At 40.1% G+C, this 24,949-nt stretch overlaps 1 protein-coding gene and 1 long non-coding RNA gene across 3 annotated transcripts; one reads left to right on the top strand and one right to left on the bottom strand.

Moving 5' to 3' along the window:
* Positions 1-6,061: 6,061 nt before the first annotated feature.
* On the top strand, positions 6,062-9,715 carry LOC120737339. The gene is made up of 3 exons (XR_005696731.1): positions 6,062-6,895; positions 7,476-7,544; positions 7,923-9,715. It is a non-coding gene; the product is annotated as an uncharacterized LOC120737339 (long non-coding RNA).
* A 1,689-nt stretch (positions 9,716-11,404) lies between these two features.
* On the bottom strand, positions 11,405-24,853 carry pan2 (poly(A) specific ribonuclease subunit PAN2). Of its 2 annotated transcripts, none has more exons than XM_040038131.1 (26): positions 24,738-24,853; positions 23,727-24,032; positions 23,474-23,643; positions 23,086-23,206; positions 22,897-22,974; positions 22,540-22,810; positions 21,333-21,678; positions 20,191-20,287; positions 19,904-20,023; positions 19,654-19,773; positions 19,433-19,561; positions 19,084-19,283; positions 18,298-18,446; positions 17,855-17,961; positions 17,664-17,762; positions 17,486-17,568; positions 16,826-16,970; positions 15,632-15,769; positions 15,480-15,539; positions 15,300-15,390; positions 15,067-15,224; positions 13,686-13,829; positions 13,431-13,610; positions 13,217-13,310; positions 12,436-12,639; positions 11,405-12,319 (listed from the first exon to the last, which is right to left on the bottom strand). In XM_040038131.1, exons 2-26 carry the CDS (start codon positions 24,012-24,014, stop codon positions 12,285-12,287), a joined length of 3,627 nt encoding a protein of 1,208 aa, XP_039894065.1. In that variant the 5' UTR covers positions 24,015-24,032; positions 24,738-24,853; the 3' UTR covers positions 11,405-12,284. The 2 variants fall into 2 exon arrangements, with proteins under 2 accessions (XP_039894065.1, XP_039894066.1); XM_040038132.1 differs by having other exon boundaries at positions 12,448-12,639.
* Positions 24,854-24,949: the final 96 nt, after the last annotated feature.

Below are 24,949 nucleotides of genomic sequence, written 5' to 3'. Positions count from 1 at the left end.
TTTAGCCCCGTTCTGGACTGGAGTGTGAACAGGAGAATAGCAGGGAAGACAATTATATTCTTTCATCAGTCTTATAATTCAATAGTACAATTTTCCATTTACGCCTAGATTTCTGGGTTTAATGTTTTCCATAACACATTGTATGCCTGTATTAAAGAAGACAGCTATCATCATTTCCTTATTTGTTTGAGCTTTCCTGATTTCTGATTCCAAACATAATAAACTATCCATCATCCCTTTCTTTATGAAACCCATTCTGATCCCCAGAGAAGAGACTGTTAGTATCTAAAAATCAGGTTAATCTGTTTTCTTTTAGAAGTTGAGAAAGAAATTAATAGATTACCCACAAACTGAACATGGACAAGATTTACTACAGTAGTTGAAAAATCCACTGGAAAAGGCACACATGAGATTGTAGGTTTCACCTCTCGTTCGCTCTTTCCCTCCGTGCTCTGTTTGTGCGCAGGCTCACACTGCACTCACCCTCCCCCGAGCTAAACATCCAATCACTGTTAGTATGCAAATGACCCTGCGTCAGGTTTCTCATTAGGCAGGGCTTTAGGGGTTATTTATTTGAATTAGGCTAGCCAATCAAGATAAATTTTATGTTGTTGGTTGTAAAGATCTTGATGGACATTTGATTTTATTTTTTATTCTAGTTTTCAGTTTTATTTTTCAAGCTTTGCTGAATTTCCTTTTTTTTTTTTTTTTTTTTTTTTTTTTTTTTAAACTTGGTGTTAAGGCCCCTGGTCTCGGAGGAAGTGGCCGGCCATCCTGTAAAGAAATCCAAGCGTGCCAGGACTCACAGACGATTGGCTGGCTGGGGACCCGTGCCCGCCCACCTGCATGTAGATTTTAATGTGCCAGTCCTCAAGACCATTGATTGCCTGGGGATTTGTGGTGCTCCGGGGACCAATGAAGCGACTAACTGTGTTCACTGTGGCAACAAAAGCCTGAGGATCCTTCACTCAGGGGAAGACTATGTTTTTGGACTGAGCAGGCAAGTTGTCCCTCTTGCCTCTGTCCTTGATCCCCGCTTGCCTAACTCATGTTAAGCGTGGGAGTTCTGCCTGAGTAGCCTTGAGATGTGTTTCTGCCTGAGTGGCTAGTTTTAATTTGTATTTGAACTGTGAGAGTTGTTTTGTGTTGTTTAATTGCCTAGTGATTCGCTGTAAGCTACACTAACAGTTTTCAGTTCTGTGTTTGTAATAAACCCTTTTCTTATATTGACCTCCCTTGTGATGGGCTCGTTTATGTTACCTTCCATGGCCCCAAGCCGGGTCGTAACACTTGGCCTAACCTTATTAGTTTTGTTAATATTGGCATTGTGTTAATGTCATATTTGATATAAGCTACTCTGCATTTATTAAGGCTGTTGTGTGCTTAACATGTTTTAATCCTTTGTATCTTGTTTTATTTAATCTGAACAAGCACCTAAAAACAGACAGTGATCTCTGTCGGCCTCTCTCGGTTTCATTGCCACCATTCATTTTAAAGCTCAGTTTTTAAAACCTTACGATGTAACTCCAGCCCAGCCTATTGTTGTTCTGCTAACTGAAGTTTGGTCCTTTTACAGCATCCTGCCATGTGATTACATTTATCCCTAACCATCAGGAACCCTCACGTTAACTTTTATCAAGTGGAAAACAGTTAGCATTCATCTTCCAGCTTCACTGTGTTTATAATAATAATAATAATAAATAATAATAAACTTTATTTATAAAGCACACTAAAAAACCAAGGGTATACCAAGGTGCTTGACAAAAATAATAGGAAAAGGGAGATGGGAGGGAAAAGAGAAAAGACCTGGCACCAGTGGCGGCTCCTGAAAAAAATCTCAGGGGGGGCAATTTTTATGATATCGACTAAAATGACCCATTTAATGAGTACATCAAACAACACAATTTTAATTTGTTGCTAGGTGATTAACTCATACAGTGATACCTCATGCCCACTAGATGGCAACACACAACAGAAAGCTTTCCTCTAACTACATAAGTTACAGGTAGAAAGCGAAAGAAATTAGCATCCAGTAGCCTTTAAGCAAAAATGAATGTGTCCACTTACTCATTACTTAGGCTACATCAATCCAATGTTGTGTGGTGTAATCAAGCAACAATATAAAGCCGGCTGCATCATATAAATCAATATGCACAGCCTGTCAGCCACGACTTGCGCTGGAACCAACTCCGACAAAAAGTCCTGTTGTATGCTTTTGACTTCTCCTTCGTTGCCTGGGTTAGTTGAATTTCGGGCTTGTCAGGTCCCAACTCTTTAACTTGCAGTTTTTCTGCCATTGTCCTTCTGGCAAAAGGGTAGGTTAGAAGCGATCTAACCGAATTTGGGGGAGGCTGTGCCTCAACCGTTAACAATACCGCTGCCATCGTCTCTCTCTGACCTTATAGCTCACTTAGGCTACTGACTGAGGTAAAATTCTAGAACAGCAAATCTTCGCGCGTTTTCTGCAGGGGCGCAATTTTAAGCGCCCCCAAACCATTTAATTCAGCGACGCTGATAGGTCAAATATTTATTATTTTCCCCTGGCAACCATTTAATGATAGGCTATTTCGCTGCATATCAAGGGCGCTTTGACGAGCGCCCCAGAAGAAGAAAAACACCGTTTGTTGGTTGAACTTTAATGAGTCAGCTGGTGAAAATGTTAAAATACGCCTGGCTGTATATGGGCACACACATAGTAAAACTATCATTGATGAATTTTTTAAAAATATATATTTTTACTCCTCCACATTTGGGGGGGCGGAGCCCGAGCGCCCGCTATGGGCCAGCCGCCACTGCCTGGCACGTATCAATTATAAAAACCTTGACAATCATAAGATATAAAAGTAGTTCACAAGCATGACGGATAAAAATGTTCCAACGCACACCAAGTGTTAACTAGGTGGAAAGGCAAGATTAAACAAATAAGTCTTCAGCCGTGATTTAAACAGTGGCATAGAGTCAGACGCCGGATAGCAACAGGAAGGTTGTTCCATAAGACCGGGGCAGCTACAGCAAACGCGCGGTCACCGCGAGACTTCAGCCGAGAACGAGGTTGCTCCAGAAGAATTTGGGTAGCAGATCTAAGTGCTCTGACAGGAGTGTGTAACCTGAGAAGCTCATTGAGGTAGCTTGGCGCCAAATTATTAATGGTTTTGTAGGTGAAAAGTAATGTTTTAAATTGAATACAGTATTTAATTGGAAGCCAGTGCAAGCCAGCAAGAACAGGAGTGATGGAAGAAAACTTCCTGCTATATTATGCTAAGCATAGCTGTGCAGCTATACCAGCTAGCCCAACTTCAGTAACCCTACAAACATCACTGCTATTTAGTTTTCTCTCTTAATTTATGTCACAAGTGATACCAGAGCTGTGTGTTTTAATTTTTCCAGAAATCCCTCAGTCAGGGTTTGCTCACCACCATAAGCTTAGCCTTCAGTTGGACAACCCAAGTTGGTCAGATCTTAGGGTAGATCCTGACAAAGTGCAATCCATTTACATGACAAAAACTGTAATCCAGAGCACCCCACCACCACCCCTTTCCCGCCTCAGTTGCCATCATGTGCCCCCTTTACATTTCTGTCTGCCCCCTCATGTATGCCTGTCTAGAACCGGCTCAGATAGCACTCTTAATCTCCCAACATGCTTATTTATTGGTGTTGTTGCTGAATCTGGTTCCACTCACCAAACGACGGCCATTCTGGATTTTATGATCACTTGAAATCCCTCCTCCCGTTATCTTATTTCACCTCTACATCATCTCTCCCGCCATCTACTTCTGCTCTCCTTTCACTTCCGTCACATCACTTTCCCGCCTGCTGTCCAGTCACAGCCTAACCGGCCAACCGCGCCCCTCCCCCTCCACTCCTGCTCTGCTGTGAGTTGTTGTTGTATGGCCAAGAGACTAAACAGACGCCTTTGTTTGTTTGTTTTTGGTTTACAAAACTTATAGAGACAGTGTAAACAGGTCCGTACAACAAACCTGCGACATTACCCACAAACTGAAAGGTTAAGAAATACACTTTATTAACCTTGTTATTGATACAGTATTTATTACAGGTGCTCCATGCATTCTCCGGCTGTATATCATTAAGCAGGGCTGCCCGTTTGTCACCTATTCTGTTCGTAATTATTTTTATGGACAGAATTTCTGGGCGTAGCCAAGTGGCGGAAGACTTTCACTTGGGTGGTCTCAAAATCTCATCTCTGCTTTTCGTAGTTGATGTGGTTCTTTGGCTTCGTCGAGTGATGGCCTCCGGCTCGCACTGGAACGGTTCGCAGCCGAGTGTGAAGCGGTGGGAATGAGAATCAGCACCAAATCTGAGGCCATGATCCTCAACAGGTGGTGTGCCAAAAAGTGATTGTCTGCCAGAAAGTTGCTTATAAAGCTGCAGCGCCCAAATTACGCACGTTGACAGCTACTTCCGTGCGACTGATCATGAAAAAAAAAAAACAACATTTATGCATTTGTTATTAGACACAGGTATGCACTTATGAAACTTTAACGTTTCTTGTAACCGAATTATGACGCTTGTCAGGAGTTTGCTTTCAGTGTGTAGCGCAGTCACGCATGGAATAATTAATGCCTACAGGTTTAGTATATCTACTCTCGTTTATTATATTTGTTTTAGTATTTTATATTTCATATGCATTCATTTTGTTTTCTTTGTTCTTTTTAAACATACTTTAAGAAGTTTGTAAGAATAAATCATTCCCATTGCCATACACGGGAGGTAACTCTAAAGGTGGTGGAAATTACGGCGGCTGGCTCGAGTACATAATGTCAGTGGCACAGGAAGGGCGACAGTATTGAGTGACCTCAAAGTGATAGTGCAGTAATGCGCCGAAAAGGATGCCAGTTGCCGTTAAGCACCGAAGAAGAAGGGGGAAAAAACACTCGAGTTGGTATGAAGGAGCGATTAAGAAATATTTTTTCTTATTCTAAATTGAAAGAAAACATGTCCAAAAGAACTCAAAGACAGAGAAAACTTTCCGGAAGCTATATAGAAGGGTAAAATGGCCTGGGTGTAGGACCAAGTTCGTCTAGAGCCTCTAAACAAGAGTAATTCACCTTTTTTTAAATAAAAAAAAATGGCAACTTTGCTAAAGCTAAGTTTCGTCTTTGTGTTAATTATTTTTTTTAATTATATTATAATTTAAAATTATTATTGTTTTTGATTGTCAAAAAGACTTTTGAATTATCAGTTGGTTCCTTTTTACTCAGTTCAACAAGCGTCATTATTATTCATTAAAGTTCTGCCTTTCTACATTTATAAAATAACTATCCTCAAAGCATGCAAGGTTTTATTGTTATTATTATTAATTATTATTTTTTGGGGGGGGGGGGGGGGCTGAAAAACGCAACACTTTTGTACAAACACAAACACTGCAAGAAATCTACAGTGAGGGGAAAAAGTTTGACTGGAAGGGCCTAACGCTAGTAGAGTTGTAGAAATATCTTGAACTTCTACTATACATGGCTGTCATACGGCTACAGATATTTTGCTATGTATAACGTTAGTGTTTCTGAAAATCCTAAAAAAAAATCGATTTATTAACAAAGTAAACTAAAAATAGACTTTATTATATTTTATAGTTTTAAAATTAGATAACAACTGACTTGAACATAATATGAAAAAATGTGTTTTCACCATGGGAACACTGGGAACATTGATTGCTTTAATAAAGTTATCTATATTTTTATTTTCGTACTTTCCATTTGTATTTAGATGGGGCGCTGCATGGCAGATTCTCTGATGTTTCTCTGTTTCTACCTGTACTGATGCTAGCATGACTAAAACTAGCCAAGCAGCATTAAATATGTGAAGCAAGGCAGAAGGATATACTCATAAAATGAACAGAATCATGAGAATATAACACCACAACACTGCAAATGTAACAAAAATATGTCAGTATCAACTGGTATGTTATTTAAAATCTACATGAAACAAGTACACATCAATTTTTTTCCATTTTTTTTAAAATGCTGTGTGCTGCACCACACAGACACTTCAAACCTAATCTGAGGGGGGAGAAAATACAAGAACAACATAAGGGAGAAAACAAACCTTAAAAACATGCAGGGTTTCAGGAGACAGCAGCACTGCAGAGATGAGGACCGTCAGCTTTTTGAAATTTCACTCCTATAAATGCCTTTCCACGACAGAATGTCATGACATGACTATGACATTACAGGTTTTGTGCTTTGAAGTGATTGGTTACATGTCAATGGAACAGCCTTTGAGCTTTAAGTTATCTGATGTGATGCCATCACAAGCTTTTATTTTGATGTGTGTTGATTGGAAGTATTGCAAAATAGTTGATTATATAATTATAAAATAATAATTGTCCAGAAATAGGCTTTTAAAGGCTATTTTTTGGTATATGCTGAATTAACAGTATAAGAGCCTCTCTACCAGAGTATCACTAAAAAATAAAGCAAAATAAAACGTTTAAAGGAAAACATAAGGTTTAATAAATGCTTGTCAAAACAAAAAAACCTAACCAAAGTAGAAGACGACTGTTTAGCAGAAAAAAAGGTCAGGAACAGCGCCTCCTGGTGGCAAAGCAGCAGCTCATCAACTCTCAGAGCCAGAGGCCAACGGCGTTCGACCACATACAGCCACGAGTCAACACAGGGTTAAAGAAGTTCAGAGACTTCATCCCCGTCGTTAGCACGACCCAAAATTGAGTTCTGCAGCGTCTTCAGAGCTTCTCCACCGTCACGCTCCACGAATGCATATTTTCTTCCTCTCTGTTTAACTTTTACCATCTTACCTTTGTGAATTCATCCCCTGCAGGTACGAGGAGGGCGGGGGGAGGAGGGCGACCTTCGACTGGCCTGCTGCCTTGTTATGGGTACAGTCTGCTGGAGGGGGCCAGAGCAGATATCCGCAACCTGTGAGTATGAATGGGAATCAATGAAATGGTAGTGATTCAGATTCCTTATGCTGGCTCACCAGCATCACTATATTACTCTGGGTTCTTGGCTAGCTTAGCGTTAGCATGCTGTCTGTGCAGGTGCTTACAAAGAGCCGAAGTTGTGTTAGCAGCGTAATGCAGCTGTTTTTGTCCAGGATGCATGAGCGCAAAACCCGATAAGCAGGATGGATGGGCAAGCAGAATAACCATTCCAAACAGTCGGACTACTGGGAACCAGTTCTGTACAAGAACCAGTTCTTAATTTCTATCCTTACCTATGAGTCACACTGAGCTTATTTAAGGATATCATTAAAGGTAGTATTTTACGTCAGTTATTGAAACTACTCACAAATATTTATCGTGTCTTCTGAGCTCTGATCGGCACTGAAACAGGAAGATAATCTCCACAGAGTTTTCTCATGAGGATTTATAAATGACACTGAGAACACAGTTTTTGCAGTTTTGCCTCTTTATTCACGTTGTGAGTGAAGTGCAGACTCCCAGTTTTAACGGGAGGGGTTTAAATAAGGTTGTGACACACACAGTCCCTCATTTTCAGAGGCTCAGGAGCAGTGGTGGTCCTAGCCTGTTTGGCGCCCTGGGCGAAGACTCCCTCTGGCGCCATCGGGTGAGGAAGCTGAAATGTCACAGATTCTGATGCATCGGGTCCACGCTTTGTGTTTATGTCTTTGTGTGGAATCTGTTTATCTGCTCTCATGTGCTATTTTGACTGTTGGTGGTTGTTGAAATGAAAGCTTTAACCTGAGATTCTGCCGTTTCTGGCAAAATACATTTATATTTAAAAATCGATTCAGGATTTTAATGAATCAATATCGAGTTATTAAAGCTAGAATCTATTTTAATCGGAAAATCGATAATTGAAACCCAGCCCTACATCTGAGCTTTACCATGAGTCCTTACCTAGAGGCCTCCAGGTGTTGGCCTCCAGGTGTTGGCTTCCAGGTGTTGACAGGCTATGCTAACAAGACCGTCCTTTCCCCAACAGAATCCGGTTCACAGTGATGAGCAAGCCTCCAGAGGAAGAGGAGCAGGAGAGGGAGTGTGAGGATGTGGGCGTGGCCTCCCTGAGGATCCCTGACATCCTTTAGAAACGGCGAGACATGACGGAGGAGCGTTTGAACGGTCAGCACGCACCGAAAAGATAACTACTTACTGATCAATCGGTAATCTGTGGCTGGTTTAAAAGAAGCTGCAGCAGGTGTTTGTGTAGTCTCAGCCGTGTTTCAGCTTTTAGTTCATGCTTAACATCAGGAGCTTGTCATCAGTGATGTGAGTAAACAAAGGTCAGCGATTAGCTAATGAACCTTCTAACGATGGCGTCAGTGAGCAAACAGACATCAGGTGCACCTGAATGCACGTGATGTCCTCTGTTTTTGCAGGTTCACAGATGTTTCTGCAAAAAGCCTGGAAGACAAAACTGAGACATGAACACACTGCAGGTCCGCCTCAGATTTAGACCTGCAGCCGTGTGTGTGTTTTAAACCTGTGAATAAAAAGGACTGTTCTGAAGCCTGGTGTGAGTCTGTGGCTCTGTAAATATAATTTATCGTTCGTTCTGAGTTTCAGCAGCTTCACACTCTTCTGCAGTTTTGCTGTTTGTGCGTGGGAAATAAAACGTGCCTTAAACTTTATCTTTCCTGTACAAACATTTATATTTTGTGCTCTAACAAAGAGAACATGTGTCTGCAAGTGTGGCTTAGAAATAAATAAATAAATCATCATGTTTCTATTTTTGTCACTGGCTGTCATTTATGGATTTATTTTATTTTTTGTGTTCACAAGTTTCCCCGTACTCACACAGGGCGTGTGAGTGTGTGTACGACGTTGAAAAAATCAACTCGCTCACAAAACGGTGTCTAATTTATACTATATTAGGGGAAAAAAGACAGTTTGGAAATTTATGACAAATATCTGTAAAATTCTTTTGGAAAGTCTAAACATTTTAAGTCAAGGAGTAAGATCTATGTATTTTACTTTCAAGGTTATAATGGAAAAATGTAGACATTTGAACTGCTAGTAGAAATAATTAGTAAATATAGTTTTATAGAACACCCACAAATTAAGGCTGACAACAAGCTACAAGCTCATCTGCTGCTCACTGCGAGAATAGTGTGCAGGGACCATCTACAAAGTGCAACACCCAAATATGTAAAACATGCATATTCAGCAATAACCATGGTGCCTTGTAGTGTTACCACTGCACTGGGGTTTTCAGACTAAAAAGTCTGAATTTTACCTCACTTTCCTTAGCCCGGCCCATGGCTTCAGCTGCAACATAAAAGTGACTGGGGAATTTCAAGACGTACATCATAGACCTTTCTTATGCTACAAACCGCAGGTCCTTTTAAAAGATGCCAAACGGCTCTTAAAGAATAAGGAAATTTTGAGAAAATGTCCTACAATCCTTTGGCATTCAATAAATCCATATTTTAAAACACCCCTGTGGAAACGTTAAGAGTTCACAGATTGTCCAGCAGGGGGCACCGTTACATTTAAATGTGATTTAGAGCGCTTCACCAATCAGAAGGGAGTTTTTCCAAGCAGGTCGCTGTTGGGATCTGATCAACGCCTGACTGGGTCAGGCCATGTAATGTTTAAAAACCTGCCCTTGTTTAAGAGATGTTTTATCTACAATTATAGCAATCTATAATTTTTTTCTTTTCCTTTTTAATGAGATCGGTCCCATGATTTTATACGAGCGATCTTTATGACGCACATTTCCACAAAATTAAAGTTAAGCTATATATGTCTAAGTAAGTGACTCGCGGTCGTCTTTAAAGCTCCAGAAGCCACTTATCAGTAAAATTATTCTTGGTTTGGGTGGTGCTCCTTCCCCGTGTTTTGTTTGTTTTGGAGGTAATCAGTTTAGTACACTTTATGGTTATTTTCTTTTAACCAGTTAAACCCTGCCCACTGCTCACATTTAGAGCAGTCTACAGACTCAACTTTTGATTCACAGAGATTAAGCCTATATACACCAGCCTCATTATGTAATACTTTGGACATGTTTAATACATGCATTCAATTCTCAAAGTACATGTGACGGTAAATAAAGAATAAAATGTCTTTTCAATGCTGCAGCAAGAGTACTGACAGGGACTAGAAACAGAGAGCATATTTCTCCTATATTGGCTTCCCTTCATTGGCTCCCTGTTAAATCCAGAATTGGATTCAAAATCCTGCTCCTCACACACAAGGTCTTAAATAATCAGGTCCCATCTTATGTTAATGACCTTGTAGTACTATATCACCCCATTAGAGCACTTCGCTCTTGCTCTGCAGGCCTACTTGTTGTTCCTAGAGTATTTAAAAGTAGAATGGGAGGGAGAGCCTTCAGCCTTCAGGCCCCTCTTCTGTGGAACCAGCTTCCAAATTGGATTCAGGAGACAGACACTATTTCTACTTTTAAGATTAGGCTTAAAACTTTCCTTTTTTGCTAAAGCATATAATTAGGGCTGGACCAGGTGACCCTGAATCCTTCTATAGTTATGCTGCAATAGATGTAGGCTGCTGGGGGATTCCCATGATGCACGAGTATTTCTTTTTCAGTCACCTTTCTCACTCACTACATGTTTATACACCTCTTTGCACTAAATCACACTTGTTATTCATCTCTGGCTCTCTTACACAGCATGTTTTTCTTCTCTCTCTCTCTCCCCCAACCGGTCGCGAGCCTGGTTCTGCCAGAGGGTTCTTCCTGTTAAAAGGGAGCTTTTCCTTCCCACTGTTGGAAAAACTCATAGGGGGTCATATGATTGTTGGGTTTTTCTCTGTATGCATTACTGTAGGGTCTACCTTACAATATAAAGCGCCTTGAGGCGACTGTTGTTGTGATTTGGCACTGAAAAAATAAAATAGAATTGAATTTATTGAATTTAATGTAACAGCAAAAACAATCTACAAATCAGTTTTCCAGTAACTGCTGTTAAAATATTTGATGCTTCCAGGTCTTGGTTTGTTTAAAAAACGAGAAGTTTAGAGGGAAGATGTTTCTGTAGTAGATCAGCTAACACAACACACGTCTGAAACTTGAAAAGGAGTCCAACTAGACAGGGTACCCTTTTTGTTTTTTTCTGCATGAGGGAACAAAGGCAATGAAACTTCACTTTATTTAAATCACAGCTAATTCTGACAAATCCAGACAAAAAGCTGGGGGGGGCAGATGTGATGTAATGTAGTTTTAGCTTATTGGTATTGACTAACTTCAGTGATCCATTGTGTTTGGAAATGCTCTCTGGTCACAGTTGCATTTGAATACATTTTTTCATACTTTAGCAGAACAAACTGTACTAAAACAGGAAAAGAAAAAAATAGTTCTGCATTGAGATTTGTAAGAAATCATTTAAATTATTTTCCAGAAGTTACCTGGAAAATTAACAATGATAGCAGATTTCACAGAAGGATAGGGAAAAGACCAAACTAAAGTCATTGTTAGATGTAAATAGATTTCTCTGAACAGTCACAGAGTTTGGGTTATTCGATTTTAATCAAGATTGACAAGTATTCATGTACCGTAATTCCCGGACTACAGAGCGCACCTGATTAAAAGCCGCATGCTCTAATTTTAGAAAGAAAATCTATTTCGTACTTGTACAGGCCGCACCGGATTTTAATTCACTTGTAATATAAGATATTTACACAGAAATATTACATGTGAGGATTTTTAAAGTTTAATTTAATCCGTAAGGTAACATAAACGTTATGGTAACATACAAAAATACATACTGCAAATGCTTTTTTTCCTCGAACAGCGCCTGTAACACGGCTACCTTTAAGTATACGTACGTATCAGTAACACACAAATTACGTTGCTTATGGTTTTTTTATGGAACAGTGCACAAACAACATTAAAACGTCTCTTAACAACCGGTAAAAATATATACCGTATATATACTACTTATCAATTTTATTCGTCTACTGTTACCAGGCAAAATGTTTTTGGCCGCATGAAAAAAAAAAAAAAATGCATTAGCCGCACGTCAGTATAAGCCGCAGTGTTCACAGTGTAGGGAAAAAGTAGCGGCTTATGACCCGAAAACTACGGTACATTTCCCACTTCCCGGTATAAAAAAAAAAAGCATCTTACACGCTCAGGATGCGTTCGTTTACAGCAACAAAAATCTTTTTTATTTAATGTTTCAAAAAGATAAAATACAAACCAATTTTTTCTGAAAACCTTTGACCTAAAAAGCCCAAATTTATTCATGACTAAAAATGATCAGTCACTGACTCAGTCTGTTTACAGATGCAGACATACCTGCATGAAAACTGTACACAAAGCAAACGAGTATAAAATGTGACACATCTGAAGAAAATAAGCAAGAGAATCTCCCGGTCACGGTGTTGCTCACAGCCCCATCACAGAGGGAAACACAGCAGCACCTGTGGAAGGAAGGAGAGTGCATTCAATCCATTCACAATGTCTCTCATTAACCCCTGTCATCTAAACTCACACGACGTCAAAATCAGTCTGCGTCTACTTCAGCGCAGTCTCGTACTTTTTGGGCTACCTTGACCATCTCCTGTGTCCGATTCCGGGACTTTCCAGTCCAGTTGGCGCCCTTTTTCATAGAGTCCCTTAAGGACCTTCCTCACTTCATCATTCCCGCCGCCATGACTCAGCTCCAGGTACTTCCTGTACAGCTGCAGGGCAGTGCGTGCATCCTCTATGCTGTCATGGGTTTCCCCCTGGATGTTGAGGTCTGTGGACATCAAGAAGAAAACAATCAGAAATGACTTAAGGTAAACTGTTATCTTCAGATTTCAGAAGAGAATTACATTTATTGATAACGAGTGAAATAAAATGATTATCTTTATACATTTTTAAGTGTTTCAGCTTGAAATGTGTCTATAACCTTGACAGAAAGGTCTCCGACACTCATACATCAGTGTACTGTAATCTGCTACCATCTGGGATTTTTTTACACTGCGTGTATGTTGGAAGTTGTGATTTTATTTATTAATTTATTTATTTTTTGATTGGTTGGTTTAAGACTTCAAGATTTAAAGGAAAACTCACACATATTTGAATTAGTTAATTTAATTAAATAAAAAGTACAGGATTATTTTTTGAGGCATTCATCTGTATGTCTGAAGATCATTGAATGCAAAGACTGTGAGTTGCAGGTAAGGCTCATGGGCTTCTGTAGAAAATGCTAATGTCAGCTGGTCCCTTGCACCACGGCATCGCCAAATGTGTTAACTACTAACCTTTGTTTTTTGTACATTTTTTGATTTGTTTGTTTTTACAGTAAGCTCTATATTTTAACCTTGACTTACCGAGAAAATACCAGGCAAGAAATCTAAGAGAAATCATCCTCTTGCGGGGCAAATGGAAGAGATGGACAGTATCAACAACTTGATCTTTTGGAACCTTAAAAAACAAAAGAAAAACCTTAAAAATCACATCTAATCACTCTAAGAGTTGTGAGATGACTGAATTTGACTTTACTGAGCTCTAAATTATACACACTAGTTTATAGAAACAACATACCAGTAAGTTGATGACACGAAAATCTTTCTGTAGGCCGTGACCTACAAAGCGAACTCCTGTGTCAATGAGGAAGCGCAACTTTAGGTAGGTTGACTTCAGAGTGGTCAGATGCTTAGAGGATATTTTGGCATCCAGGTCTCCAGGTTTGATGCCAGAGTATTGTGTCAAATAGTCGACCACCTGGAAGAACAAATTGACCAGTTAGCAGGTGGATCCTTTAAACATTATATACTCATACTCTCTGCAGCTTCTCACCTGCTCCTGAGTGGAGATGTAGTCATCGATGAAGGGGACCCCCTCGTTGGGCCCCTGACCCCTCACACAGGTGATCCTGGCCACAGACATCTGACTGGGCTTAATGGTTGATTTGGTTCCATCACTGCGTAGCTCTGCTTCTTCCTGCAGACGCACACATTAAAGAGTTGAGTTTGTTTAATAACAACAAGATTACTTTAAAAAGACTCCAGGTTGTCAGTGGACTCGAACCCAGGACCTTTTCACGATAATACATCAGCTTTTTACAGCTTATGGGTAAAAAGCATTCCATTTAACACAGTCTAACCTAGGAGAGCACAGATTACTAACCTTATTAACTGGACACCTGGATTAGTTTCATGAGTTAACCATTATGACCAGTCTGTGTGACAGAGAGCTCCCTGTAAATGTCTATAATATTTTTTTTATCATGAAAGATTATGTCTTCCCACCTTCTTCTTCAATTGGCAGGCTTCAGGGGTCACCTCCATCTCACCCTACCCATAACACCCACCATGTCTTCCTTCACTACATCCATAAACCACCTCTGTGGCCTTCCTCTTTTCCACCAGGCTGTCCAATATATCCACCATCCCTCCTCTGCACATGTCCAAACCACCTCAGTCTTGCCTGTCTAACTTTGTCGTGGCTGAGCAGCCCCTCTGATGAACTCATTTCTAATCCTATTCTTTCTGTAACACTTTTTCCTCATAACCAGGTCATCAGCTACAGGTAATACTTAATATTTAGTGTTATAGATTTCAACCTGGAAGCTATTTTTTTTAGTTATTTGGTTTAACATAAGAAGATACAAATCATAATCAGATCATGATTAAAAAGGGCCTGATGTCTCCAGGTCACTGTAAATTTCCATGTCATGGAGATTTGTGTAGACTTTATTGTCAGCTTTTCGCAGGTAAACAACTCCAAACAAAAACTTCAAAGAGTACACTGCGCTTTGAAGTCACACTGCTACAGAAAAAGCAGAAGTGGTTTAATCCCAAGGATTCCTCTTTATTATCAAAGTGTTTACACTAACCGCAAAACAATGTGACAAATATCTGGCAATTTCACTCCTTTGAAATCCCACACAATATATTATTTTCAGTTTCAAGTTAACACCAGTGCATTATGGTTAGAATAGTTCTCCTTTAAGATGGGGAATGTTGTAGTGGAGTGGGTGGATAAAACTTGAATGGGTTTTGAATTAAATTCATCCAAAATCAGAAAAAAAATTCAAAGCCACACAAAGCAGAAGTATGCGGAATGAAGAGGAAGGATCTTTTAATACGGTAAAGCAAGCAACGACAACCCGATTAATGTGGTTACAAGTGTTTTACAGGGTAATGTATTCACACAGTGGTATTGTGGTTAGAGTTACCTGATTGAGTGTTACAAACTCAGCGTCCAGCCCCACCAGATCACCAGCCTGCGGCATCTCACTGACCATGAGAGGGATAAAAGTGGCATGTGTCTTCCTCTGCTTCCGAGCCAGTGACGCCTCTGTGAGCAGCACGCTAGCATCTATGGGATTTTTAACTGAGGAAAACAGCCGAGCATGAGCAGTTAGATCAATAAAAAGAAAACCTTCAGATTTATTGTGCTGAAACTTACTGCGGAGGTCGTATTTGGTGTGGTAGTTTCTCTTAGCGTAATACAGAATGGCTGGCACTTTCCAGCTCACATCAAACTGCGCAGCCTCAGTCTGAAAACAAAAACAATAAATTAATAGATAAAATAATAAATAGCTTTAGGTGACTGCACACATTTACATTAGCAAAAATAGATCCTTACTTTATCAATCGGTTCAATGAGGAAGTCATTGAAAAGGTACCACTGCTGGTGTGTGACTCCCTGAAATAATAAAATCATTTTAAATGTTAAAAATGTAACTTTTCAAAGTGAGTTTATCTCAGACTGCAATTTCTTATCTAAGACTAACGCACCTCTTTTCTTTGATGGTAGGTCTCACCCACTTTAATGTGTGCAACCAGATTACCACCCGTGCGAGCATCCAGGATGTGCGGCACCGTGACCACCAAGTCATACAGAGAAGCTCCCTCCGCCTCTTCAGCAGCACTTAACTAGTAACAGATAAAGTACGAGATAAAGAGAAGATAAACTTTTTTTTTTAAACCACATGCTGTCACAGCAGCCAAAACAGTACACCCAATTTAAGATAAATAACCGTTAAAATAGAATATCTCAGTAACTCAAACTCTAATCTGACAAACTGAAATAGACTAGTAAATTTAAAAAAATGAAAAAACCCAGAAAGGAGCACAAATGAACAGAAAAAAAGTGAAGTAAAATAAATACAGGGGTTAGAGATCTAAAACTCTTAAGTTAAAGACAATAATGGTTTAAAATGATCTAAAAATTGAAATAAAATATAGTTAAATGCTATATATAAAAAATAATAATATGGCAGCAGGTTATTCCAGAGATTTTCCCAACTAATACGCTCCAGTTACTCCTGAAGTTCCCAGCTACATCTGCACTAATTCAGGTTTCTTCCACACCAGTGAGGGAACATTCCACATCCCAATGAACAGACAGTGATGGTTCGAGTGCTGCTTCGAGTCAACATAGCCAAGCCCCTGTCTTTTCTTGATACCCAGGTCACACTGCACCTGAGCCCTGCATGTGGTGGGTCCATAGAGGGGCAGATCTGTTTACAGGTTTTGCCCCGCTCAGTGCCCGGCAATGGGGATTTTCTACATCTCTCTTAGTCTCTTATCCCTGCCCTGATAGCAGTTAGCCTTGGAACATGAAACAGATCCCTGGATCAAAGGGATGTGCAAATCCCTCTCTCATCAATAAGGTGTCAGTTTGTCAGGGGTTGTAAAAAACTATATAAAAAGTTACATAATATATAATATAATGAAGTGTGTGTATACAGTAAAACAAAATAAGAGATATAAATTTAACAAAGAAAGAATAAAGATGTCTTACTAAATGTAATGGGGGGAAAAAAGCGCAGCAAATGTCATAAAATTAAAGTTGCTCAATAAAACAATGTCTAAGTGTGGCCAGCAGATTTACTGCTCAGGGATACTGCCGTGAGTGGACAGGGAGGAAAATTACAGACTGAAATTATTTAAAATTATTGTTAGCTCAAGAAGCTCTAAAGGCCTCACCTCCTCGGTCTCAGACCACCTGCTGATCTCTAGTCCTTGACTTTTGCTGATGGACATCTTGAGAGTGGCGGGGATCCAGATGTGCCGCAGATCCTCTGTGCGAGTGTCAAAGGTGATGCCCTCCATACCGCAAATCTCCTCCCCACTGCACAAAGTTTAAAGTGTAAAGTTCAACAACAGATTTAATCACAATCTAAGATAAAGAAGTGCAATTTCAACAGCACATTTCAGTTTTTCTACATGATCAATGTAGAAAATTACAGAAAAAGATCTGATAGCTCAGTGCCAAGAGACTGTCCCATATTTGATGTTTCTTTTTTTCCAACTGAAACTTTTCTGTCATTTAATTGTTTATCCAATCCTCACTACTTTGGTGTAGTATGAATGGACACAGGGGAAGGTCTTTATCGGGAGGAAAAGCTATAACACAACAAACACAGTTAAAAGTCCAATAATTTATGCCTACCTTCATTTTTCCAAAGTTGTCTACCGGACCAGATTGGAGTCTTTGTCAAGCTCATTCTGGCCCAACTAAGGCCTCCAAACCTTATGTTTGACACCCCTAAGGCTTCTCACTGTGCTCCTTCCAATGTACAGCTGTGTGTGTGTGTGTGTGTGTCTCTATTTCTTTAAAATGAAAAGGGGTCTTTCTCTACTTACTCTAAGCACCACTCAGTGGGCATGGGAGGTGGTTCTTTAGGTTTTGCTGGTTCCTCTTTCTGCTTGGCTTTATTGAAAGCATACTATAAAAAACCATTCATGTAATTAATAACAAGTTGAAGAAGACCATCTTGGTTTTAATTTTTATCTTTTTAATGACAGAATCAATGTCGCTTACCTCGGCCTGAACCTTCCAGAATTCAGCCTCTTTAGCACTGTTCACCTCACAGTTTATCACCAAAACATCTGGTAGACATCGAATGTTTCGTGTCTGCACCTACAGTGTAACACAAACACAATATCACTCTGCAGCACGGCTAACAATCTGTTATGTATTGACAATATGAGTGAATAAAAGCTGTAACTCACTGTGGGCTGATACTTCTCACAGTTTTCACACCATGCCTGAGTGCTCTGCTCCAGGCAGATGCTTTTCTTCAGGATCTCAGCAAAGTCATACTCCTTTATTGTTTTTTCTGAAAAATATCAGAGTCAAATGAATATACTGGTAACAGATATAGCCTACTGCTCACTCAACATTAAAACTACCCATCTGTAATGGAGGACATTCAAATATTTAAAGCTACAAATACAGAACAATAAAATATAGTAGCTCTGGAAAAGGATATACAGAGGAAGATAATTAAATTTCTAAATACAGGATTAAAAAAACAGATATTGGAAACTGATAAGATAAAATTATCATTATTATTATTATTTTTAAATGTAAGCATATGATATATACACACACGTGTTAAGAAAGAGGAGATATTATGAGTGTGAAATGCACACCTCAGTGCTCTCAAACTGACCTTGAGTGTTCTGCTCGGGGTAATGCATGGTGAAGAGCAGCGTGAGGGAGGAGCGGACCGTTTCTTTGCCACAGCGACACAAACTACTGTTCTCAACTTCACAACCAAACAGCTTTCCAATGACAGACTCACCAGAGGAGCCCAGAGAACTGCAACACAAACACAGAGCAGTCACATTTGTTACGCAGATGTTATCTTTTAAACGGTTTCTACTTTTATAAACAAACTTAATAAGACTGGAAATATGTTCAGTAAGATTGCAGGGCTTACTAGACTCACAGAGCAGTTTTTGCTCTGTGAGTGACTAGCGGTGGGGAAAGAGTAAGGAATCCTGCAAATGATTCACTTTCTCTCAACAGAGGTACAAGTTCCTGTCAGGGTACCCGTCTGATCTTTTATACAGTCTCACGTAACAATAAACTGGACGTTAAATAAATCCAGGTGATATGAGGTGTTTTGTAATGTTACTGTCACTTCATTGTTAGATGTATGTAATTATGTCTGTAATTGCGATGCCTTTTTTGATGTGGTTGTCTTTATCGAAGAATCCCCACACACAGAAAGAGAATTTCTCAAAGGTAATGACAACATAACAATTGAACTATTTCCAAGCATTGGTCCCCAGGCACAACACCCATATGTGTGTGCTTTGGCCAAGGCCACAGTGACGGGAAGTGTAAAGTAACCATGTTAAGGATGGAAGAAACACCAGCTCCAGAGGAAACCCACAGACCCAGGGCTCTTTCTCCAAGCAGCCTAGAACACATCCAGACTGATGTATTATACCTGCTGCTAGCACCTCTGTAGGCTTGCGGACCCTCCTGCTCCTGTGTCTCCTGGTGAAGCTGGGTGAGGATGAAACGATTCCAACTTTGGATTAAGCGACCAAGCCTAGCCTTCCCCGTTTGCTCGTCCGAGTCTGAGAGGATCAGGCCCAACGCCGAGGCTTCAGGGATGGTTCGAAACGCTCTGAGGAAGTTACTGGCCTTGAGGAAGATGATAGGAGATGGTACTTTGGGAAAGCTACATAATAAATTATTGTCCAGTTGCAAAGAAATGAGGATTCAATTTAAGGGTTCTGTATTTCCCAAGAGGCTGAATCGTTATTTCAGAGAAATGAATGGAAAAAACTTACCTGACATGGATCTCCTCGTGACAAATCTAACATGTGAAAGAGGAAGCCGAGCTCACAGGCCAAACAAAACTCTTTCTGGCACAAATGATTCTGAACAAGGCACCGAATCGGCTCCAGGAAATATAACACCTAAGACAAAAAACCAGAGAGCAACTCTTGATGATGTCTCATATCAAAAACTAAATTTTTACCAAACACATTGTAAATCTTCAGTCTCTTACCTGGATCATGCAGTTACAGTAGGCATTGGGAATGTGTGGCTCCAGGCCAGCAAACAAGGTCCTGTTGTAATGTTTGAAGTCAAAGTCCTCCAATCCAAGTTTAGAGTATTTAATTGTGACCTGAAGCAGAACAAAGACATCTTCATCACGTGTTTTGGAAATCTAAATTTACAGTAAAACTTTATAGATTGTGATACGTCAACAATAAATCTCATCTCTATATGAGAACGAGAATGAAATAAAGTCCAACCTTTCTATACTTTTTGGGCACCATGTAAAGATGTGGCTCTTCATCACGTCCTATTGGTGACTCAGGGACCTGGTTGTAATTATCATAATCAGGCTCCACATCTTTAATTTTATAAGGAACCTGAAACCAAAACAGGGACCACAAAAAAAAAGTTACATTATGTTGAAAACCATGTGTTTAACTGGTTTTCAGCCTTAAAATAGAAAGATTGTTAGGATTTTGTGAAGAAGGACAATTAAAAATCTTTTTTCCCCATTTAAATTAGCATAACCAAGTTCTTCACATGCCTGGTTCCTGGGGCGGGTACGAGGATTTGCTGCGTAACCAATGAAGCCAACAGTTTTCATAGTGCGGAGGATTTCTGGGTCCACCGGAGGGGCTCGTCTGTTTAAAAAAAAAAAACAAAAAAAAAAAAAAAAACACACGTTTTAGATTGTAAAGCAGTTAAGGGGAAAAGGGGGAAGGGGCAGCTACAAGCCATGCTTCTCATTCTGAAGTGCCTTTAACAGTGAAACAGGAGTAAATTAATATATTCATTCAAAAAAAAAAACAAAAAAAACCTGCATCACAAACTTTACAAAATCTGAACACCAAAAAAATCCAACCAATTTCAAGCCATAGTTTACATGTTTTAATTAGTGTCATAAAATATGGCGTGTCTCTGTCCCTTCACATAAAGTGTGTAACATATGGCTTCAAATACAGATGTCATCATTTCCATAGGTAATGTTATCAACTATGACTGCAGAGAAGAGAAATTAACCACTTCCAGATTGTCAGGTAATATGTTTATGGCATGAACAGTTATGTCATGCATGAGATCGTACATCTCCACTGATCCAGCTTCTCTTTCCTGGTTTGGTTTTACCATATAAATTCAGAAAAGCTTGAAAATGTTTGATATTTCTCCACACTGTTTAAAAACTTCTTTTTTTCTTCTTTTTTTTGGTAAAGAAAAACGATCCTTAAAAAACTGAAGTCAACAATGCTTTACTCTGTCTCTCAATTCTTTCCAACTTCCTTATTCTGTCTGTGGCATCCAGCCCCGAGCCCACAGGTTCCTGATGAAAATGTAAATTTCTTAAAAACACGTCATAAACCTATAGTTTAATTTTCCACCGAGGCTAAATAAATTCCTAAAACAGCTGGGAACTTAAAGTCTTGGCAATAGTGTATTTTTTGAAACCACTTTCTGCCTTTGATGTATTTCTTTGTATTTTGAGAAGTGTGACAGTGTAATGTGGAGTTCGTTTGAGATAAACTATAGTGACCCTGATGAACTTTTAAAGACAAAAACAGTTTGGTTTTCTATCCGAGTTACTTTCCAGAGTGTGTGTTTCAGTTCAGTTTTTGGTGACTTATTTGTTTTTAATTTTAGTTTTTAAGTTAAGTACAACAGTTTTGTATATACTGTTAATAATTGTGTTACCTGGGGCTGGGTGTAGCCAGGGCAGTGGGCCAGTCTGACAGCAGAGGCTCAGTGCTTGTCAGCGGCATGGGGATCAGAGAGAGGGGCAGCAGGTCGTGATTCCAGTCCAGCTGAGGCAGTGTGTCCACGAGGCAGGGCAGGGCAAATTCCGTCTCCCGTGAGTAGTCGTTGAATGAAACTTCTGGAGCATCGGACCAAAGGTGCACACATCCCCCTGAATCCCCAAAGGCTAAGGCTTGTTTGCTTGTTGACACGTCAAAACTCATGAGCAACTGGCCCACTGTGTTGACGTGAAAAATATCTGCCATGTTGGCAAGGCCGGTGGGCTCACAGAACTGGCACTGACCTGGAAAAAGAGAGAATACAGGCGGTTATAGTGAAGCTAAATGTACCATCCATCCACTCTCTTGCACTTTCAATTCAGGATCACGAGGCGGCGGGGCTGGAGCATATTCCAGCTATCATAGGACGACAGGCTGTCGGACTGTTGCAGGGCCAACACAGAGAGACATACAACCATTTGCACTCACATTCACACCTATGGTCAACTGAGAATCACCAGATAACCTAATGCCACTAACTGCATGTCTTTGAACTGCAGGAGGGAGCCACAGAGAATGCAAACTCTGGCCAGAAGGCGGATTCATACCCAGGACTAGCGCTAACCCCCACACAACCATGTTGCCCGGCTACATGTACCAGTTTTTGGAAGCATAAGAGACTGCGGTAAACTTCTTATCAGATGTCAGTTTTGTTATTGACTTTCCTAATGATAATATATCAAAACTAAATGATGACTCCTATCATCAAAGTGTTCTGCTTTAGCTCTTAAAACCATACAAGACCAGAAAACTACAGTCATTGCATGAGGTCCTGTGCAACAGCTGGAAAGAGGAACAAACACATCAGGAATGCCACAACAGCTCTTGCTGGCCTCACTGTACAGCATTAAAATGAAAATAATTGTGTACATTGCTTGTGTCATGAGCACACTCTTCTATAGCACTAAGAGCTGGACAACATACTCCAGGTGGGAAAAAGACTCAACCCCTTTTCACTTATGATACCATAGTTACAAAGAGAACAAAATACATTTGACTGTAATGTCGAAATTTAATTCTTCTTGGTATTTCACTTACAAACCAAGGAAACTAACAAGCAATCAGACTAAAGAACTCTAAAATTGACTAGACTCTTTAGTTCATACCTGTCTGTGAGAGGATTGCAAGCCGTGACGTGTAGGTAGGAATGAAGCGCAAGAAGAGGGGATCCACATGCACCTGAAGGGGGGTTACAGCACGCATCATGCGGAGGTCATACACCATGAGGAAACGGTCACATGCCAACCCATTCAGGCCTCGGCTGGAGAATCCACATGCAGCCAGAAGGTTTCCGTGAACATCAAAGTCTGACAAGCTGCCAGAAAATGCATCAAACTCATGCTCCATCTTAAAGGTACGCAAGTCACGAAGGGTCACCTGTTTTGAACGGAGGGTAAATGTGAGAGTCATGTAAAACAAACAAATATATTTTTTCAAAACTGATATAATCATATGAGACTTACTTTGCCAGAAGTGTGTCCACAGAAGAAGAAACGATTGGTCTGACGCATTATTGCCACTCCAGGTACCTCCACTGTGAACTGGAAGTACAACCAAAACAGCAGACAGTCAGACACTCGCTGTGAAGTGCTATGTTGTGCCAGTGGTCTATGCTTATATCAGGCTTGATAAATGCAAGCCTGATGTCTTACTTTTTGAGTTTCTTGTACTGTATTCAGGTCAACTTCAGCCACATAGTTTTGCAATCCACCCATGAGCAGCGTGTTGTTATCAGTCATGAGGAGGCTGTGCATATCAGCTCCTTCCTCCATCCTGCAAAGCACCAAAAATGGCCATTAATTCCATAACCGTAAAAATATTTTCATATCTCCATGTCATAAACAATCAATATGAGCACAAAAACATAGAGGAAAAACACATCCCTATTTAAGATAGGTAGGATTCACAATAATATCTACTGACAGTGTTTCTTCTGTATTTTTGCAGAAAACTTCACCAGGACACTTAATGTTGTATTTTCTCTAATTTCTCACCAATATTGTGCAACATATCAACAATCAATGTAAAAGTAACACTTACGGATAATCAAACATGACGAGACCTCCACGAGTGTAACATCTCAGGTTGCATTTAGAGAGGAACAGCACGCCTGTTTCCAAACTCTGAATATGTCGGATGTCATCGGTTGCGTGGACTTGGAAAGAAGAGTAGCGTGCCATTGTTGGTCCAAAGAATGATGTTACATGACCCTTAAAAGAACACAAAAAAGGAATATTACAAAGTGTAACGGCTGACGAAACGATCTGTCCTCCAATATAATTCTTGGTCTCACTCTGTGGTTTCCCATCCAGAGCGTTTCCTCCTGCAGGTCAAAATGTGTTGCAGTGACAGGGATGCCAACTTCTGAAACTACACTGTGCAGCTCAGAAAAGATCCCCTCCATCAGGTGTACAGGCTCCGGGACGGTCACAGCCTGTCCCTCTGGGTATAGCTCCACACCCTGGAGTAGTTTTGGGTTTAGGTGTGGGTCCATGGAGGGTTCCAGGCCTGCATCTAGAGTTCCATGAAGGCTGGCTGAGTATTCACCCATCCCAGGGTCAAGACCGTCAAAGTTCATCATGGATTCAGTTAAATCAACCTAAAGAGAAACGCCAACGCATGTTAATAGTGACACCGGGGTCATGTTAAGGTGTTGGATTGGAACCAGTTTGTCTTTGTATTTTTGTTGCTGGGTCTGAAGTGCTCTAATGTTAGGATGTTAGGCTTGGAGAAGGTTCTTTCGAGTTTTTCCTTTTCCAAGACGGCAGTCTTGTTTTATTTCTTTTTGGTTAAAATCTGAGGTTGTTTCTTTGACTTAACACTGACTTAATATCCCATCATACTTTTAGAGTTGGAGAAGGAATTCGGATGAGAGGTGAAACATCTTAAAAAACCTAAGAATAAGTCCAGTAGTCCTAAAAGCAGGCGCTACTACAATGACCTGGATTACTGAGAATCTGCAAAAACATCCTGCAGCTTTGATGCTAGCTTTGACGTAGCTTTAGAGTTCGCGTTTGTAAGCTAACAGGGGGAAAGACCCGAAAGACGATTCTCTGGTATCCATTTCTAAAACATAAATAGGGTAGATAATCTAAAAAGTAAAATAAAATATCTCACATACAAGAGTATTGTCTAATTCAGCCGTGTTTGAACGCTGTTTGTGTCCTGTATCTAAATTAGCTAATGTTAGCAGCGTTGTGGCTAACCTGAATTGTTCATGCTAAACTGTACGATACCTGTAATACTAAACAGGCCCACCCATTTCTTAAACTTAAAAATATACCGATTTAAGGTCATCACCTACCTAAGCCTGAACTGCAAAGGTGTCCATGCTCACACTTCATTCACAACAACAAACACACGGATACTGGAAAACGTTTCCGGGGCACCTCTGGTGCGTTTAGGAACCGCGCTGGAGCGTAGGCTTCCGTTGTTATGCCAGACGCACATTTCATTTTAAGAGTACAGTAGGCCTATTCATTAAGTCTTTAAGTTGATTTAGCTAGTCATTCAGTA

This window comes from Simochromis diagramma, unplaced genomic scaffold, assembly GCF_900408965.1.
Source record: "Simochromis diagramma unplaced genomic scaffold, fSimDia1.1 OVJJ01000061.1, whole genome shotgun sequence".
Classification (NCBI taxonomy): Eukaryota; Metazoa; Chordata; class Actinopteri; order Cichliformes; family Cichlidae; genus Simochromis; species Simochromis diagramma.
The sequence above is the reverse complement of the archived record's forward strand: the minus strand, read 5'-3'. Positions and strand labels throughout refer to the sequence as shown.